Raw genomic sequence first — 20,521 nt, 5'->3', positions numbered from 1 at the left:
GAAAACTCTGGAAATGCCAGCATGTTTTGCTATTTAATCCTCCACTAAAGAGAAGCAGATGTAACATGTATTTTTCATGAAAATGAAGTAGTGATTTTACTGATGAAGGCCAGGCAGGTCCTTTCCAGTCATTCTCACAAAGGAATATCTGTGACCCAGGGTATTGGACCTTTTGGTGTTGCTGCTGTGGATTTCCTGACAGTAGTTACCATGGAGAGTGAGAAAGACGGCAGTTTTGGGCACTCATTCTGGGCTTCAGAAGAATCAGATTCATCAGAATCTGAAGCAGAACTGGGGGATTCTGGAAATGTGGGCCAAGTCAAGATGCTGAGATGGGAGAAGGAGAGATGCTTCTCTCAAGGTCAGGTTCCCCAGGTGGACAGGCAGTCCCTGGGAATAACCAAGATGTACAGCTGCTGGGAGGGGACCCGAAGCGGGGCAGTTTCGCAGACACAGACTAGCTCTTGGCCCCAGGATGCTGCATCAGCATGAGAGGTGGCCCAATTAGAGGATCAGCTCATAGAGAGGAGTTGTGCTTGCTTTCAGAAGGCCCCTCCTAAAGGGATGGAGCCCAGGCATGCTCATAAGGAGAGTTCCTGGATGTGATTACTAGACTGGGTTCAACAAAGTTCTCCGTGCATGCTCAGAGATTCATTCTGGGTGTTTTGTGCTGTTTGGTCAATAAAGAATGCTTTCCAAGGAAAATGGTTTATGGAGTGTGTGAAGGGGGAACCCCAGCTCATGACAGTTACTAGTTACTCCCTTGGTTAGTGGGAATGATTACTTTACAGGGGAGTTATGGGATGAAAATCTAGCTGATTGAGGGAGAACAGGCCCTGTTTCACCATAAGTGCTTACAAAAGGGTTCACCTATCAATAGCATTACTGAAGGGAGCAGGTCCTGACCATGCTAAAATGGAGCAGAAGGTAGAGCAGGACAACTCACTTGCAGAAGGCCAACACGTAGGAGAAGAAATAGTTTCAAGGCCTGCCCGATGATGACAAAGACAGTCACCGCCACCAGAATCACAACCATAGTAGCAGTAACAACACCAATAAATAAGGATGGAGCCCTTGGAAGACTAAGAAAAACAACTGCAGCCAAACAATTGCCCAGCAAGGGTTGATGCCCTGCAACTGCTCGCTTTTGAGCTGCCTGTGGCACTCGGGCTAAGTTCAAGAGCCATCTGTTCAGACCACTTGCAAGTTCCCTGAGCAGTGGGAAGAAAGAGGCAGATAAGGAAGTGGCAGGAAGAGCGAAGAGGTATCCCTATTAGATCTGTGCTTTGCCCTTGTCTTTCCTTGGCTTTTGCTCTGCCCAACGCCGTCATATGCCTTCTGACATGCATGGCTACCCAAGAGACAATGTGACCCTCGGTAATAAAAGATCGTCTGGCTTTCCTCTAAAGCTTGGGGGAAATCATCTCCATTCAATGTCACCTGCCACACACAAGTGACTATTTTGTGTTAGCCTAGCCCTTTTGGTATATTAGAATCGGGAGCCATTTGGACCAAGGCTTCATTTTGAACACGAGTGCTCTATACATGGTAGAGCAAGTCAGGCACCAGAAAAATTCTGGTAGGGCCAATTTTAACCCTTGCTTGGTACTGAACTTGCAATAAAACCATTTTCGGCTTAGATCACTTAACACTTATCAGCCAATTTATCCCTAGAAGGCCCCTTGCTTTCACCACACATGGGAAGGTGGGACAGAAAAATCTGGTTTATCAGTCCACACATTTAAGAATGTGGGTACTGCTGTGAATTACTCATTTCTGTTACTACAGCTATTGGAAAAGGAAATTCAGCAAATCCAAATAAAGGCTGCCGTTTTGGCACACTTAACCTGGCAATAAACTCATTGAGCATGGCATGTATAGGATATCTACTTCTGGGAAGACATGTATAGGGTTATGCTATTACGACTGATATATAAAGTTCTGCTTACCATTCATATGTCATGGCAAAGGAGATACTGTTTTTCTGGCATAGGAATGTAAAACAGTATGAAAAGAAGGACCTATTAAAGGGAGTCACTACCAGAAAATTCAGTATGGATTGGATAAAAATAGAATGGCTGTGCTTTTCCAGAACATTCTATGTCCACAATGTTTTTTTGCACAACTGTGTTTCATTGTTAATTAAATACCATTCTTCTGGAATCCCTTAATGAAAGGGGTGCAATGTTCCATTAGAAAACTGGAGCAGGTCAAAGGGAATAGCAATTAGAATAAAATGGCTCGGTATTGCTACAAGTATGGTACTAAGTTTTGTTCACAGAGAGAATGTCCTTAACATCTTGAACCACTGACTGCTGCTTATTTGGGTTCCTTTCATTTCACCACCTCCTGTAGAACTTGTACAATGTCACCTCCAAAAATAATAAGCTTATATAACATTGAAAATAGAAGGGCTCATTTGTCAAAGAGGGGAACTTTTCTCCTTTTTATCTTCCACAACCCTGTAAATAAGTGAGGAGTGGCTGGAAATTATAATTCTTTCCTCCTAACCTTTCTGTATTATGTAGAGCAAGATTTTGTAGGCTGCTGAAAAATATTACACTTCAATAAGCTTTCTCCTCCTCCTTCCTTGAGGGTTTTTTATTTATTTATATTCTTAAACATCTGCGTGAGAAAATTGAAGCCAGAAACAGTTATACAACTAGAAAACTGCGATTGGAATACTATGGGATTCTATTTTAGATAGAAATAATCAAATTGTTACAAATTACTCAGTATTGCCTAGAGTCTCAGCTATAATTTCCAGCACTGCATAAGAATGGGTAAGAAGTTTGGTGCAGGATGAATGGCTTGTAAGAAGCATGGCCAGATACTTAAAGCTGTAATATGTATTGTGGTTGCCGCAGAAAGCACAGCATACAGGTAAGTGTGGATGTTCTGCATGATAGAGGTTGCCAAAAAGTCCAAGTCTGAAGCAGGTGAAGCTTTGGGCATATGGGCTGGAGACAGGAGGTGTGCTTATGAATGGACTGCAGGCCAGGTACTGGATCAGAGCCACAAGGAATAGGGTGGAGGACACCTATCCGATTGGATAGATGTGGTAAAGCAGGGTGGGATCTATCATTGGGAAACAAAGTAGGGTTGGACGAGGCAGGTATGAGAGAAGGAGGAGAGACCAGTATGCATTATTTGCTGATGGAATGAACCATCCCAAAGAATGCTGGACCTTCCCAAAGAAAGGATTTAATAGGGCTTAGAGCATCTTGCTTGTGCTTGGAGGTCAGGTGACCATTGCAAGGCTGCTGGGTGAGCAACCAGTAGTTACGGAAGCATTGTAGCCTAGAAGATGCCCTTACCATATAGAACCAAATGTAACTGTCTGGTTGAATCTTCAAAGCACTGGTGGACGAGGAGTGCTGAATCCTTAGAGGATCTGTCTGGAAATCACCCCCTCGGAGCGTAATAATATGCAAACACACTCAACTGTGGCCCAATGGAAGTTCCCTGATTTGTGTATGCTCAAATATTTGTGTGCTGTGGAAGTCTGCAGAGAAAAACAGCTTTGTCCACTTGTGATCATTGGATTGGAAGAGGGCAGAAAGTCCTTTGAGCTCAAACAAGTCAGACTTGCCAACCTCAGCACATCCCTAGAACAGCCTAATTTCGTTTAGGCCAATGATGTGCCAGAAATGCTCCTTATGTGGGCAGATGAGGGTGTAACCCTGAGGGTTACACCTTGAATGCTCATGAGCCTCTGAGCTTGGAAGACTTGAGCATCGTCTGCCAAGTGGGGGAACAGACAGAGCCTCCCTGTTCCTCTCATTTTGTAAATCGCACTTTGCAGCCATCTAGCAGTGGTGTTTGGGAGGTGGAGGGAAGGGAGCTGTTTCATTGCTAGGATACCTTGTGCCCTGGTGGTCTTGGTCTTCTCCCCCCGCTCAACCCCTACAATGTCCCCTTTACCCGTCTCTAAGGTTGCATTTCTGAGCACAGAGAAGGAGTCAGCTCAGCTCTTTCTGCACTGGCTGTGAAGGGGAGGGGAAGGGGTTTGAACATCTCTAGCACCAAAGTTGGACCACTGCTAGGACTCCTGATCTGGGAACCCACAGAATCCTATGGCCCCCAAAACCAACCAACCAACCAAACAAAAAACTTGCAATAAAAGCAGAGGATGCAGTTCCATGCCCACTTATGTGGGACTGAGCCCAACTGAATTCAGTGTAAACAAGCACAGGACTGTGCTTGAGACTTGGGGATGAGAAGTAGATTTCTTCCATTTAAAAGTTTGAAGGATCAGAGGTGAAAATAGACTTTCTCACGAATATTCCCCAACAGAAGCTAAGCATGTACTATCTCTACCAGCTCAAAGGTAAGACCTTACAAAATTAGTAGTTTGCCTTCTGTGTTCTGGATAAAGATCTTTGTAAGTGCTTCTTAACACCTCATTATGCTGCTATTGATTCAGGGCAAGGGGGGCATCTCTATGGTGCTGCTCTGGCACAGTTCTGCCTTGTTCCTTGATCACACCAGGCATTTTGTCTTATACAATTAAAATGTGCACTAACAAATTCACCACAGACTGCTATTTTTGCAATAATAGAGGATCAAGAGGTCACTGGTAGATAACATTCACAGCAGTGGGAAAAAACAGCTTGTTTGCTCACAAGCCTAGGAGGAGCTCTGGACTCTGCCCAGCACCTCTCTCTGCAGCAGGTCCACTGATGTTGCTGTAAACATGCAAAGTAATAACAAGGGACCCCCCACCCAATACATCCCTCCTTGAATTTGGGCCGGGGAGACCCTACCACATATATGATTGAACATCAAGCATGCAGTTGATCTAGGACACAGCTTGTAATGAAGTTGATCTAGGACACAGCTTGTAATGTTGATGATCAAAGCACCATAATTGTATTTGAAAGCCACTCAGAATGCTGAAATGCATGGGCTATAAAACAACAGAAACAGAGTGTAAGTATATGCTAGCTCTGGATTGAGATGCGCTGTGACTGCACCTGGCTTCAGGGACTGGTTTGCATAAGGGGCCCTTGGAGTCTTTCTCTGCCCACACACCAATGTATTATTTATGTTCTCAAAATATGCATTTTCCATTTGAGAAATGACCAGGGCGCCTTGCAACACCAGATCTACAATACAAACAAGGTAGAAAGTTGAATCAGACAGGGGACTTCAGATGAAACCAGCCTACAGCTCATTCTCTAAGGAGTCACTGAAAGACAACTCAACTTGACAGGCCAAGTGCTTGTCAGAAAAGGTGGTCTTCATGAGATGGCAAAAATACACTGAAAGATAAGATGGCCCTTGCTAGGCAGGAAGTTCCAGGGGCAACTTGCATTGACAAAGATGTAAGGTCTCCATCAATTGCACTTCAGATGTTGGTGAGGTGTGTGAAGAGGCAGCCCACTTGTTCTTAATGAGCAGAATTTATCAGCAGGACTAACACTTCAGGGTTGCTATAAATAGCCTTAAGAAGATGGCTGCTAAACTCCGGACTGCATTAATTAACAACAACAATTGTTGTATTTTAATTTAATATTTATATTTTTAATTTATATTATAATTATTTTAACTTGATGATGTGAGCCGCCCTGAGGCTTCAGCGAATGGGGCGGCATAAAAATGTTTTATTAAATAAATAAATAATAAAACAACGTTGTTTAGATGAAAGGTGAAGCAAAACCAATCATGCGTGTTTGGGGAGGGGTAGTTGAAACTCACTATCTTTATGATGATGATACAATTAGCCTGAAAGCAGCGTATGTATTCACCCAATCCCACTACTGCAAACTGCTTGATCTCAGTAGTCCTGGAATGCAACATGCTGCTGTAAACAGAAACAGAACAAGTCAGAAGGGGACTCCCGGGCCATCTAGTCTGACCCCCGGCTCCAGCCGGCTCCGCTCATGGCATGCATTATTGCTGAAAGCATGCAACTGGACATCAGAGTCAAGGCAAGCATAAATATCGTAGAGCCTCAACAAATGGAAATGTCTCTACAAATGGGGATAGCAGAGGGGAAAACTGGCCATCAGTGCATGGCTTGTGCAAGGGAAAGTTTAAAAAGAGATATTATGGCTGAGAAAATAATCTGCAAATATCCAATCTTTGCAAAATGTACTAATATTTTAAAGTGCATTTGCTTCCCTCCAAAAGCTTTTTAAAGCATTTCTAAAATTTGACAACTGAGTATACTGCCGAAATAGCTAATTTCAGTTATGATGCTACCCAGCTTTGCATCTCCAGTGACAACGATTACCTAGAGTACAGCTTAGTTTCATTCCCACCATCTTGATGTTCAATCTTTTTCTTCTGAAGCACAAAGAGCTATAACACCAGTGTGCTAGTCTACAATTTCCTCTAGGGGTAACTTCACATATTATGATAATCACATAGTAATTGCCATTGTCACTCAATAACCTAAATGTGAAACTCTTATCATCAGACACCACAGAGTGAATTATGGAATTATTATTATTTAGCAGTCCAAAAAGATCTTTGAGTATGTGCATGTGTAATGTTGGCTTATCACAATGAGGGTTATGCTGCTGCTGTTACTGCCGCTGCCCGTGCAGGATCTGGCTAGGGCTGAACTTTAACTAGGAGGAAATCAGGATTTAAATCTTAGTAGACATGATACTCAAGGCATGATCTTGGCACACTCAGTCCATCATATCCTAACCTACCTTATACAGTGACTGTGAGGTTACTCTCAGGAGTAGATAAGAAATTCATTCCATCATGTTAAAAAATGGATTTACTTATTTACATTCTCTGGAACTGAACATGGAAAAGGACATATTTTGGTTTTTGCACAGTTTTTAAAGATGTGCATGTTGGCAAACGCTCTATTTTCTTTTCTTTTGTGGAACTAAGCATAAGCTCTGAAATGTGCAAAATACAAAATGTGTCCTTTTCCACATTTAATTCCAGAGAATGCAGTTGAGTAGATGAATACAAAGACATTTTAGCTCATGGGGAGATGCATCCATTAATGTGTCATTTGAAAATGTGCACAAAAACATGTACAGCTTTCTTTCTGTTAAAACATGGACAGAACAGAAATGGAGCATATTTGGAGGCAGGGACAGGAGGGGAGCCCTAGAGATAGAACCAAGAGAGTCATCAGTTGCCTGGCACCCTTACATATCTGGCTTTCAGCTCCTTCTGATATATACATTTTAAAAATGCATGTACATGAGTGGGTACTAACTTTTTTAATTTTATTTTTTTATTTTTTGAATGCAGACCCCTCACAAACTGGATTGCAAGAGGCTTTTGCAATTAACACACATTTTAGAAGCAGTTTGGCACAAAGTACTGGAGAGTTAGAAGTGCACTACGGGAAAGGTGGGGACAGGCCAAAGCTGCTTTGTTCGCACGCATTTGGCCTTGGCATTCTCTGGGTTGCAGCATTTGCTTCCTCTCCTTTCGGGCAACTTCTGTGAAACGGGAGCAAAGCTAGGGGGTGACATCAGTGATTGTACTGATGTGGGAGGCCCCGATCCAGTCAAGTGCCCAAATGAAGTGAATTCAGGGGATTACCAACATGAGTGAATCAAAATCTTGCGTGGAAAGATTTTGGAATATGAAGTTGGAATAGGGATGAAGAATCTGTGTGATAAATGCAAAAGAAAGCTTGTACTCCTCTTATATGTGGCTGTGTCAGTTCTCTAAATATGCCATGGGATGTTCTGCGTGCTCCCACAGTCTTGGGTGAATGATGTGTCAGTTTCTCTTGAGAATCTGAGAACACAATCCTTCTTGCCATGGATTCTATGAAATCCTTGTCTCTCCACATTTCAGAGGTTGTTAGTCAGATATAAGCTAATGCCCACTTCCTGGGAGACATGGTGCAGGAGAATCAAGCTGTTTCAGCAAAGCAACCAGTCTTATTTCTTACAGCAAAAGCAGCTCTTACCCAGAAAGTATAATTGGACAAGGTGGCTTCAAAACCATGATCTCTTTCTAACTAGTACAAACTGAGGCTATATAGAAGACCCTGGCATAACTCCAAATAATCATCCTGTCTTCTGGTCACTGTGAAAGTTCATCACATTAGCAGCATGAAGTAGCTTCATGCTTGTAGTTTAAAATTATTCACTCACCCAAAGTCCAGGCTGCCACTGTAACTCCAAACATGCCCATGTGGATGCAGTCACCAGTGCTTTAAGAAACTTGCTCAACTGTTCCCATCTTGAACACATATGGGAATAATTTCTACTGAAATCAATGATTTCTGCTGAAAGCAGCTTTTCCCCAAAGTTCATGGTTTTAAGTCTGAAATATTAATTACCATAGTCCTGAGCTCATTCATTTCAGAGCAGCCCTATTGAGTTAATATGACCATGATCTAAAATAATTGGGCTTACTTTTTACCTTTATCATTTTTTTCAACTGTACAATGAATAGAGTGTTATTTCCCCACAACTTTGGTGATGCTCACTGCTATTTATAAATTGTTTGAAAGAAAATACAAAGGATGAATGCTCATAAAATAAGAACATCTTCAGCTATTTTATTAGCTAATTGCTAATCTCGACAATTTCTATATCAGCTTTCCCCAACCTGGTACCCTGTAGATATTTTGAAGCTTCATCAGCCCCTATCATCATGATCAATGGTCAGGAATGCTGGGAATTGTAGTCCAAAACATCTGCTAGGCATCACACTGAAAAAGGCAATTCTCTGCCATGTTGGAACAGAAATCACTTCCGCTTGTCCACTGCTCTTACTCTGTCTCCTCTGTTGCACCCCCTCACTGTATATGTCCATTTTCCTTTGTCCTCTCAGCTCTAGCTTATTACCTCTTCTCTCTTTTCCTCCTACGCAGACTGATTCATTCGCTTGCCCTTTTGGTACTCAAGCCAACCTGAGAAACAGGGATGAGTCATATTATCTACATTATTTCCTTCTATCTACATTAAATCACACCAAACAGTACACGTGCCTGGATGGATGAGCTCTCCAGCTCAAGCGGCGGCTGATTGTTTAGGATGGCCGTGCATTTTTCAGACTTCCTGGTGCCATCCTTCTGTAAGCAGCTGCCATTCATCCAGTAAAAAGGAGGGTGGACAGAGCTGTCAATGTCAATTTCTCTCAGCTTCTATTTTTTCCTAATCTTTTCCGAACTTTTTTTAAAGGTTTATTTTGTCTCAACTTTTAATATTTCTCCCGTCTTAAATTCAGGTCATCCAAACATCTTGAGATTTTTAGAAAAGAGCTTGCATGAAAATTGGTGTGAACGATTGTGCACGTTTTTCCTAAAACACACATTTTTGTTAACAGCACATTCTTGGCAAGCAGATTTCCGAACACAATACCATTTGACTGTCGCTTCCCCTATTTATTTTTGTATTCATTTTTTCAATGGAGAACTCCATTTCAAAATTCAGAAATGTGTGAAATTCAAAAGTTGACTGATGTTCAGATGACATTTTGGTTTGAAAGTTCAAAATTGGGTAAATTTGCATTAAAATGAGGAGTGAACACATTTCTCCTCTACAGTATTTTAGTTCTTCAGGAGTAGAACTCCTGAATGTCACCGTGCTATTACAAGCTCTTTTAAAGGATCGGTGTATGATGGCAAATGTGAAAATAGAAGATCCCATGAAGAGAACAACTATGGATGAATGGCTTGTAGCCTTCCTGTCACAGTGGCATCTTGCCAGTAGAAATCTGGGCTAAGAAAATGAGCAAATGTATTTACCTCTCCACTATATTCACCTCTCTAAGCCAAGTTCACATGTAGATGAGGTCCCATGGGCCCCTTTTAGGGTTTGATATTTATTTATTGATTGGATTTGTTTGGAAGACATCCATTAGCATCATGCTCTATATTGAACCTAGTGGAGGATTTGATATTGAACACCAGATTCCATGCCAGTCTTGGGTGGCTCTGGAAGGTTGTCTTGGTTTCTGATGGGGTTTCCTGTGTGGATAGGGCTGGCCGTGCTTTTGTTCAAAGGAAAAAGTCACTTTCAGGACTTCCATGGACACATGGATCTACCACATGGCTCTTTGTGTTCTGGCCAAAGAGACGTGCTGCTTTGTAAAGAATCCTTCCAGCATCAGGAAAATAATTGTGATTCACTAACAGGAAATTTCTTCTCTACATACGTTTAACAAATGCTGTGAGATTATGAAAATTCTCTCTCTCATTTCCAAGTATACACCAGAGCTAATGAGGAAAGTTTTCACCTTGCCCAAATGGGGAGTTTCTCCATTTGCACTGCCAAGGAACCACTTCTGCACATTTTCAAGGGCCATTAGGCATGCCTCCAAAAGCACAACTGTCAAGGCTATGATCACCTCTTCCTGATGGAAAAAGATCCACATTTTAATTCTCTCTCTCTAATGCATCAGCAGAATTCATAACAGTCACTGTGATTTACTTTGGAACCAAATGACTAGCAACTGAAAAATTTCACAAAGTGGCGCACACAAAGGAAATCAGTACATATTAAAAAAGGGGGTTCTTTGGTGACACCCTAATCATGAAAGATGGATCACCTGCCTTCTTTTGAGATGTGTGTTGCGGGGCAGGGCCCCTCGGTGCATGTTTACACATTCCTGGGCAAATGATAATCAGTAAGAATAATCTTCACAGGGGGATTTGGCAGAGTTCTTGTAATAAAATAAAAATCAGGAAAACTAGCAATAGAATTAACTTTCAAAATATTATGCAAACTAAGGTTGAGCCAGCTAATTCTGCTATATGGAATATTATTTAGATACAAAATATTCCCTTCTAACACTAATCCATATAGAATATTGCTAGGGTTATTAAGGAAACTAAGATCATGGCATCTGGTCCTCTCACTTCCTGGCAAATAGATGGGGAAGAAATGGAGGTAGTGACAGATTTTATTTTCCTGGGCTCCAAGATCACTGCAGACGGGGACTGCAGCCAAGAAATTAAAAGACTCCTGCTCCTGGGGAGGAAAGCTATGGCAAATCTAGACAGCATACTGAAAAGCAGAGACATCACCCTGCCAACAAAAGCGCGTATAGTCAAGGCTATGGTTTTCCCAGTTGCAATGTATGGCTGTGAAAGCTGGACTGTAAGGAAGGCTGAGCACTGAAAGATTGAGGCCTTTGAATTGTGGTGCTGGAGGAGACTCCTGCGAGTCCCCTGGACTGCAGGGAGATCAAACTGGTCAGTCCTAGAGGAGATCAACCCTTACTGCTCTTTAGAAGGCCAGATAGTGAAGATGAAGCTCAAATACTTTGGCCACCTAATGAGAAGGAAGGACTCACTGGAGAAGAGCCCCATGCTGGGCACAATAGATGGCAAAAGAAGAAAGGGATGGCAGAGAATGAGGTGGCTAGATGGAGTCACTGAAGCAGTTGGTGTGAGCTTGACTGGTCTCCGGGGATGGTGGAGGACAGGGAGACCTGGAGGAATGTTGTCCACAGGGTCGTGATGGGTCGGACGTGACTTCGCCACTTATAACAACAACAAGGGTTATTATTTTAGGGAGGTCAACCCCCTCTTTAATTGTGTTCCTGACCATTGATGACAATTTCCCTGGATTCCATCTCTAGTTTACTTTGAGTTAAATGAATTACTGCAAGGGTATAGACCCATGCATGTTGAAACAGAAAAATAACCCTACAACTCCCAGCATTCTCCAGCAAACAGTTTAGTATTGTGTCTGCACGAGCCCCATACATCCACCCTGCTTCTTCACCCATCTCCCATTCATACAATATTCCTCCTGGTTTTACCCCAGCCAAACTACCAGAGTGTTAGAGATGCAGTTGCAAAGTCTGGGAATATGTTGAGGGTATAAGAAGGCAAACTGTTTGCATGTGGAGTTTGTACATAAAAATGGGCAATTTGGGATCTGTATGGGAGAAGTAGGGGAAAAAAGCTTTATTTCATCTGAGGAACCAATTGAACTAAGGGGTGGCCCTGTCTGCGTCCTTATGATTGGCATCAAATGCACCATTTTCTGAAAAGAGGGCCTGGTATTTAGCTGCTTCTCTATTAGAAGATGAAGCAGAGGCTGAATTCATTTTTCAGAGGCTACAGCACAGCTATCAGACATAAATGACTTTCAGCCATGACGAGCCAAGGCAATTTAGAAATCATATTTCTCCATGTCAGTCTTTCATTCAGAAAACAAAGAGCTGCCCGAAAGTACTGCTCATTTGAGCCCTCTAAGTGATCATTCTCATTGCAATCTAGATAAAGAGAATACATTCCCAGCCCACTTAAATTACAAGGAACTGTTTTCACATTAGGGGTTCTTAGCCAACACATGCAATAAGAATGGAAAATTATTGGTTCAGTTATGATATATGCTGACATGTCCTTCCTATCACCCAATGATCAGAACTGCTGTTACAGGAAGGGCGAAAAAGAGATTTCACTTGAAGGGGAGCCAGATTTATTGTGAAGCAAAAAACCCAAGTTTAAATTGTAAGCACCTGGCATTATTTCAGGGTGCAATCCTATGTATGTTTAGACAGAAAACCCTACATCTCCCAGCATCCCCCAACTAGTGTATTGTTTAACATTATGAGGGCAAGTCCCCTGGGCTCTTACATTGTCTCCTCTTCCTCTTGTTCAGCCTTGAGAGGGAGGTCAAAAAAGTTGTTTCCATTGTAGATTAACTACAACTGGTTGTATTATCTAAATCCAAACAAGCTGCAGTTAATTTTAACTATGGTTAATGGAAACAAACCAACTTCAAAGTATAGTTGGCTTATTTTCACCAGCCATGGTTAAGATTAACCACCAAACTATGTTTGGAACACAAGCTAAACTGTTGCTTTGCCTGAAATAGAAATGGAAGTTTTGGATCTCTTTGTGGTCATGTATGGGATCCTGGGCAGCGACTAGGCTCATTCTTGTCATTTGTGTCAAATACAGACATTGTCTTCAAGAACCTCCACCAATACATGGTCTTCATTTTGGAACAAGGACTGCATCAAAGAAACACAAATTACAGTGTGTTTGGGGAATGCTCTGATTTCGCTCAGTTCTTTACTTAAGGGAGTTTGTCAGGTCCATTAGGTAGCAAGTATTGTGCTCATCCCTGGGACTGTAAGCCACTGTAGATAGACATAGGTGATGCTAAATCAGCTTTTGTTCCCTGGGTAGGCACCAATACAGATGTCATTGTTCTCTGGGTGGTGTTTCGCTGATTGATGTTTCCTTCAGTAGTATTTGGCAAAGTGTTCCAAGCAGCTGAAGTGGTAGAAGCTGACTCTAGCCATCTTGGTTCAGCCAAAAAACAAGGATGGTTAAAACCTATCTGACCAGGCACTGTGGGTTTCATGAGAAATGTACTACTCAGCCACTGGAAGCTGTTAAGATAAGACTTCAGGGCAGAAAAGAAATAGTGAAAGGAGGTCTTTACATAGGAGTATATGGCTTGAGTATCTGATCCACAAGGCTTCTGATATGAGTCTCAGAGGTGCCTAATAGAATTAGCATCCTAACCCATGATAAATTAATTTTTAAAATTGAGCACAGCAAGTGGGCTTTGCTTTTGCTTTCAGAAGTACTTTGAGCACTGTTGTATTAAGTACTTTGAGTGTTGAAAAATATTCTGGTCAAGCCTAGCAAGAAGACTCAATGACTGGCTTTGATCTTTTTACTCAGTGCTAGAATTCATCAGCTATTTACCTTTCAGCCACTGTAAGCTATTACTCAGTAATGCTGAAGTGATATCCTGGAAGCTCTGCATTTTGGCTAGCTGTACAAGCCTACTGGAGACTGACGTTTTTGTGGGTTTTTTTTCCCTATTGCTTGGAGCACTTGCCGCATGGGACAGCTTGAACACATCCGCCACACATTGCTGGCCGGAGGTGAGGCAATTGGCGTGGTAAGCAGCTCACGCAAATTATACCCTCAGCTGCTGTCACAGGGAACCATTTAAAGGTTTGTTTTAAGGTAGGGAATGAGATTCGTTCAGGGAAATCTTTTCTTTGTGCTTACTCATTTTTAACCCCCTGAAACTATATGCGAATGAGTTGATGTGCTGAAATCCATACATTACAGAATTCTGCAATGCACTTCACAAAGCACAGAATGCACGCAGAAATGTGTATGTGAAACAAATCCAACAAAAATAAAGAGTGCACGCTGGAGGAGAGTATTTAGAGGATAAGGAGAAAATCAGTTGCAAAAAGTGTGCACACTAGGAAAAGCATGAACAGAAATGTATAGCTAGTGCAAAATGCAATCGGGCAATTCTGACACTGTTGTGTAGACTTTTTGGGTTCAATTTGCACCTTGTGATAATCAGCAGAAACACAATGATTATCAGAAAACTGAGAAACTGAGTAAATGTAAAATTTGTGGGTTCAGCCATCCTCTTGCACCCTCTTGTCCTTGGTTAAGAAAGAGAGATGGACATTAACTCCAGAGATTATTCTCCCTGTTCTTTCCCACAGCATGCGGCTTCCTTAAATGCTTGGAAGATCTTCCAAAGGTCAGTTATAACTGTGCGCATTAAGTTATCCCACTGAATGTAATGTAGCTTTCCTACCCTTCCTGCCTGCTTAAAATGACAGGCGTGTGTTTTAACAAAGATAGTGAAATGGCCTTCTGCAGAGGTCGGAAGCCCCTGCCATCTTTACACAACATTCCAGCATTCTTCATTGCAAGTCCAAAAGGTCCTTGCTGGCACCCAATCTCCTCTAGTGTGGCTCTTCACTTCTGCCCTTTGCCTCTCTTGAAGGGATTGGTAAGGCCCTGCTAGAACAACACGGGAGAAGCCTCCCAAAGCCTGTGGCTGAGTCGAGTAGGCAGTGTCACCTCTTGACGGGAGAGGGACCAGTGTGGCTCAAGCAAAACTCCCAGGCAGTCTCAGTGGTCGTATCTGGAGCCAGAGGGACTCCAACTTGAACAATAGCAAAGTTAACAGCAATATACTGTTGTTAAAGCAAGCTGAAAGTGGAAGGGAAAGGACTGAAGCTAGGCAGGTGAGACTTATTTTTCTAGCAATGGTTTACAAGGATTCATTCTCCAAGGCTGCCTGCCATAGGTTACTGTGAAGGGCAATAAAAGTGAAGTTTTGAAGTACTTGACTTCAAGTTTCACATTTAGTTTCTAAAACATTTGTTTTCAAAATAAAACGCAACACGTAAGAAGAGCCCTGTTGGATCAGTGCAAGGAGCATGTTGTCCACCATTCTGTTTTGTTTTTTTTTGCATGGCCGACCAGAGGTACCTCTGAGAAAGCCAACACATGAGTCTGCCACATTTTTTTTGACTCCAACAATTGGTTTTGAAACTGTCTCTTAACCAGCATGGGCAAGAGCAGTTGGTAGATTTATCTCTGATAGATTTTCTAACCTCCCCTTTAAAGCTGTTGGCTACCACCATACTGTATGGCAACAAATTCTATAAATTCATTAGGTTTTGTGTAAAGAATTGGTGTATTTCACCCGAAATTGATTAATTTTGAGGTCTAGTACTTTGAAAGGGAGAAAGAGTGTAGAATTCACATGATCCACATCCTCTAGACCAGCTGTTCCCAAACTTGTTTGGTCATGGAACCTTTTTGAAGACTTTTTTTTTTTTTTTTTTTTTGCCGTGGAACCCTAACTTGATCTCTGATTTTCACTAAGCATCATGGACCCACAACGTTCTTCCTTCTTCCATCTGCTCCTATTGCCTGAGTGTTCTGCATAATGTAGTAGGTTTGGAAATAAAGAAAAAAACAATTTAAATATAATGAATGAATAAATAAGATGATTGCAAATGAATTCTATTATTCCCAACACTATGCAATAGAGTCCTAGGAACCAAATGATGTGATGCATTTCCTTGTTTGCTGCTTGGGCACCAACTGACAATCGGATAGTTGGCCTTGTGTGGGTTCTTTGTAAAATCAGTTTTAAATTTGATTTTTGATTTTTTTTTGTGGAACCCCTATGAGGCTTTTGTGGAACCTTAGGGTTCCATGAAACACAGTGTGGGAACTGCTGCTCTAGACTGTTCATGACACTAAAAACCTCTTTCACGGGGGTTCTGACCTTTCTGGAACTGGGGCCCACCTGCACTCTTAAAGATATATATTATTGTCTGGCAGAATCATTTTTCATAGGACAAAACTGAATACTTTATATAGAAAATGTTCTTCAATTCCCAGCATTCTAGCCTACATGTATTTACAGATTTGAATGTAAAACATGGAATCAGCAGCTGAAATGAATTTGTATTATTCATTTGATGTTTTCATTTAGACTTTTTAAACTTTAAAACAAATCATAGTTCAGATAAAAATGTAACTGTGGCTCATGTAGATTTATTTTCCTTTGCAAACTGATTATGAAAGTTATTTTTCTTCTTATAATATGCAAGGCAAACAACTAGTACAAAAGTCTTAGTGACTGCAGAGCTGTCATGTTAGATTACAAAGAAAAATTAGACTAAGTACACCAGCATTATGGATAGGTTTTTCATGCATAAAGCAATACTGCTCCCTGCCTTGTGGAAACTAAACAAGTTGGCATAGTTCTGGCATTCTCTGCCAGTCTCCTTCATTTGCTTAACTGAAAGACAAGCTCTTGATGGGTGGAAGCAGCGTTGCTGTTCACTGCACTGGGCAGCCACGTGTCCTCTGTTCCAGTCTTCGGTTTAAAAATTGTAGAGGCAAAGAGCTATCCGAGGGCTCTGAAGAAGTTACCAATGTGACATAACATTGCTCTAAATTTGCATCTATACCTTAAAAAGAGTGCCCCTTAGATTGTGTGAGCTGCAGAAACGAAACGAACCCAAGCAAACTGAACCGAAACAAAACATTCATTCTAAGCCTCAATATTTTATTGCTGATCAAAACAGCATCCATTATTTACCCAGTTAGGCTTACAGTACTGCAGATTTCAAACTAAGATGATATAAACTGCCACTGGTACAGCAAATGAAAAGTTACAGAAGATTTAATATGCTCGCCCTAGGGCTCCAACATATCACATAGTTCATTCACATGTTGATGGAAAGGACTGATGTGCATCACTGAGGCTTGCTGAAGATGGGTGACCTTCCTTGGTCAGGTGGAGCTGCATGCAGAGGTTAAATAGTTACTTGAGTTTTTCTCTCGTGTTAAAACAACTGCTGACAAGATTATGTCAGGCATGATTTTGACTTTGAAGCTGCCATATCTATCTATCTATCTATCTATCTATCTATCTATCTATCTATCTATCTATCGTGTGTGTGTGTGTGTGTTTGAATCTAGCATGGATTGGAGTTGGGAGACATTAATCCATGGAGCTCTTCTCTAACTGTGGAAGTTCTCCCAAGTTTTTAGAAACCTGATCCTTGAAACATGATTATAATGAGTTAAGCATTTCTGACCCAGTTTGTCATATAGATAAGAAAGGAAACAGTCTCCAGTACATTAGGAAGAGGATAGAAGTCCGATCAAAAAGCCTGTTGGCTCAAGAGTTTGGTTTCCAATCTCCACAAGACCAGGAGCCTTGAAGCGAAGGCTGCTGTGTACCTTGTGATCAAAGATGACCTTGTGCAATGGCACAAACTGTGCTTGCTTATTCTCTGTTCATCCACATCATTCTGGTTAGCAAAGGTGACTCGTGGTCCTGTACTGTCTCATGAAGCATCTAGAAGGGGGCTGCCTCTCACTGTTGAAGCCACCCAGCCAGCTACTGATGCAAGCAACTATCTGGCCTAGCTCAGCTCATGGGAGAGTTCCTCTAGCAGTGCAGTAAGGCTCAGGGGGCTTCACAAGGTAATGCAAGACCAGGACAATGCGCTGGTCTCAAGCACTCCGTCCTGGATATGGGTCTGAAAGAGCAGATCCAGAAAGCTGAAAGGAACAGCAAGGAATGCTACCGACTGGGTAATAGACAGATTTGAGCCAGCTTGACTGAGCTAGTGGAGGTGGACTTCACTCTCCCTTCATTCTTACGGCAGTCCCCTCAAAATGCTGTATGCAGAGTCAAGCCATTCTGCTGACCGGGATGAGCTGTACTAGAGAGGAGGGGTTCCTGACAAAATTTGGTGGAGGGGTCATCTCTGAGTAAGCCTCATCCTCTTGCAGAAGGCAGATCCAGTCCAATGAAATTTCTGTGTACTGGCTTACAAGCTGAAACGCAATCAGTGTCTACAACCTGAGGCATTTCTACTATGCATAATTCATGCATAAAGCAAAGCCCTTTGCTTTGCATGTACGGCTATTTATATTTGCTTTCTCATAGGCTCTCTGTTTCTTTATATTCTGTACACATTTGTCTTAAGCAAGGCATACCATTCTTTAGTTTTGTCCTTTCTTCTGAAAAGCCGATCTCGTGAAGAGTTGACATGTGGCCTTTGAGTTGATGCACACAGATGTGTGCACGGATACACTGGGGGCACGCTCGTTGTTGCTCAGCAACCACCGTAGGTGTTAAGTGGGAGGGGGCTGTTTACTGATGTTTTTCTTTCGAGAAGGCAGACCCAAAGTGCAAAGATCATTACTTGATTATTCTATTCTATATGCTCCTATAGAAAAGTAGGTGCAGGTAGGAAGGCAGTTTGTGATTTGTTTTAAGGGATTCTCACGCTTCTTTGGATGTAGCCTGCTTGTGCCATATTTATAGAACACTGAGTAACAGACATTAACACAGTGGCTTTTGTTTTGGCCTAAATACTCATGGCTATTAATCTCATCTGCAGCTGCAAACCTAGACTGGCTTACCTTTGAGTAAGCGCCATTTAACTCGGTGGGACTTCTGAGTAGACACGTGCAGAATTGCACTGTAAATTGCTTCTGTTTTTTGTACAGCTCCTTCTCTCATGTAAGGTTTCCTGTGAGCCATATTTTCACTTCCTACTGTCACCTCAGATTTTACTATGCTAGTAATAGATTAAATACGCACTAAAATTCCATGGATGTTTTTGTTTTTTGGCTTAAATTCTCATATCCCTTTACGGTAACAAATGTTAGCCTCTGATGCAACTCATGTTGCATTGAACAGAAAGCAACAATGGGGTATTGTTTGTCATCTTTCCAAGGCTAACCTGCTGCAAGGCATTTCTCTCATGAAGACATTCCACTATAGAACCTGTAAATTGTTCATAGCGTGAAAATGCCTATTTCCTGAGAGGGCAGCAAATGAACCTGTTCAGAGATTCTATTGCTGTTCCATTAAAGTCTTCTTAAGTACTGCAGATCACACTTGGGCAAATACTTCTGCAATAGTTGTCTTCCAATGACGACTGCCCTGTATAGTGTGAGGGAAGGCAACGGATGGGCTCAACTTGACATTTAAAGGAATGCATATGTTTTTGCATGCCTGGTAATGTCAGACATTATGAGTTTATTGAAGATCTACTCATGTTTATGAAGGGCCTAACAAACCAGGGAGGGCTCTCAGCCTGGTGTTAATCTCTGACCATTTCTCCTTTCTCTTCTCACAAACAAAAGCAGTGGATGAACTGGACAATATTGCCTTATTGGGATATATTATCTGTTCTCCCTAACTTCTCAAGCTGTTTTAAATGGGGGTTGCCAGGAAGCTGTTGCGGGTGAGTAGAAGTGGCATGGCCAGATTTACTTAGTTCATTTCCCCATATGGTGAACATGGAACTCGTGTGCATATAGGACTAACACTGGTTTGAGAGTTTTTCCATGGTACTCCAACATGACATGATCAATCAAAAAGGTAATTGGTGAGTTCATATCTGATATCATACTTCTTAAGTATCACTTATTGTCAAAAGTTCCCCCAATTTTTGCTTGGATGGGATCCAAGAGACTATTTCAGGCATAATTCCCCTCCTGGAAGCTGGGTTCAAGAGATCAGACTGGGCCCTGGGCTAAGGTTTCTGTGCCCTCGATTTAGGCTTATGCAGGAGGCTTATATTAATGGACTCTGGGTCTTTTCCTGTCCCCCTTTCCTCATGGCATGTCATGAATGGCTTTGAGTCTGCTCAAAAGCGGTGTGATATGTGGGGTGCTGCTGGTTCATAGGACTACAGCTCTGAAGACCTCTTGACCTTTATGTTGTGCTCATGAACTTATACTAAGCTGCTCATACAATATGTAACTTAGCTGAGGACTTTCCCTCAACTCTCATGATGTCTTGGGTGGAAGATAATTTTTGTGCCAGTATCCCAAGGACACAGATGGAGAGAGATTCTGCAGTTCGTTCCATGAGTTAGGAGACCGTCCCTTCACCGAATGGTGGACACAGTGTCGGGGTCATGGGATTGTTATCTTCATGGAAATCTGTGTTGCAAATGTTAAATTAATGCTCAGCGCTGGGCTGATGGTTAAAATAAACTAGAAAATAGCTTGCCATCAGATTAACAATGGTCAGTATGCAGTGATAATGAATCGTGGTTGGAGGCACATGGTGTCTACCAGCGAGATTCAACTTATGGATTCCTGTATATCTTGTGCCCAGTTTATATAATGTGCAGCAACAAATCTCCTGCCATAACCTGTAAAACAGTGTGAACTGCAAGTCACTTGTCTGATAATGTTGTATTGTGTGAGGACTCATGGCTCCTCTCAAAGGGAATAGTTTAATACTGCAGTTGTAGCTCACTTGCTTGGGAGAAAACCCCAGAAAAATTA

The 20,521-nt window shown here is 41.9% G+C and overlaps 1 protein-coding gene across 5 annotated transcripts in view; it reads left to right on the top strand.

The window, feature by feature from the left end:
• CTNNA3 (catenin alpha 3) overlaps nucleotides 1–20,521 on the top strand; it is a 766,319-nt gene that overhangs the window by 255,620 nt on the left and 490,178 nt on the right. The window contains exon 8 of one of the 5 annotated variants that reach the window (XM_044420422.1): nucleotides 14,389–14,478. The exons of the other annotated variants lie outside the window; for them this stretch is intronic. Coding sequence (XP_044276357.1) covers nucleotides 14,389–14,463 — 75 coding nt within the window. The 3' untranslated portion in view covers nucleotides 14,464–14,478. Of the gene's footprint in view, nucleotides 1–14,388; nucleotides 14,479–20,521 lie in introns of those variants that run through there. 5 annotated transcript variants of the gene reach the window in all.

The sequence above is a fragment of the Varanus komodoensis genome, unplaced genomic scaffold (genome assembly GCF_004798865.1).
Source record: "Varanus komodoensis strain SLA01 unplaced genomic scaffold, ASM479886v1 scaffold11, whole genome shotgun sequence".
NCBI classification, from domain to species: domain Eukaryota; kingdom Metazoa; phylum Chordata; class Lepidosauria; order Squamata; family Varanidae; genus Varanus; species Varanus komodoensis.
Note: the sequence above shows the minus strand (reverse complement) of the source record. Positions and strands in the feature narration are given on the sequence as shown.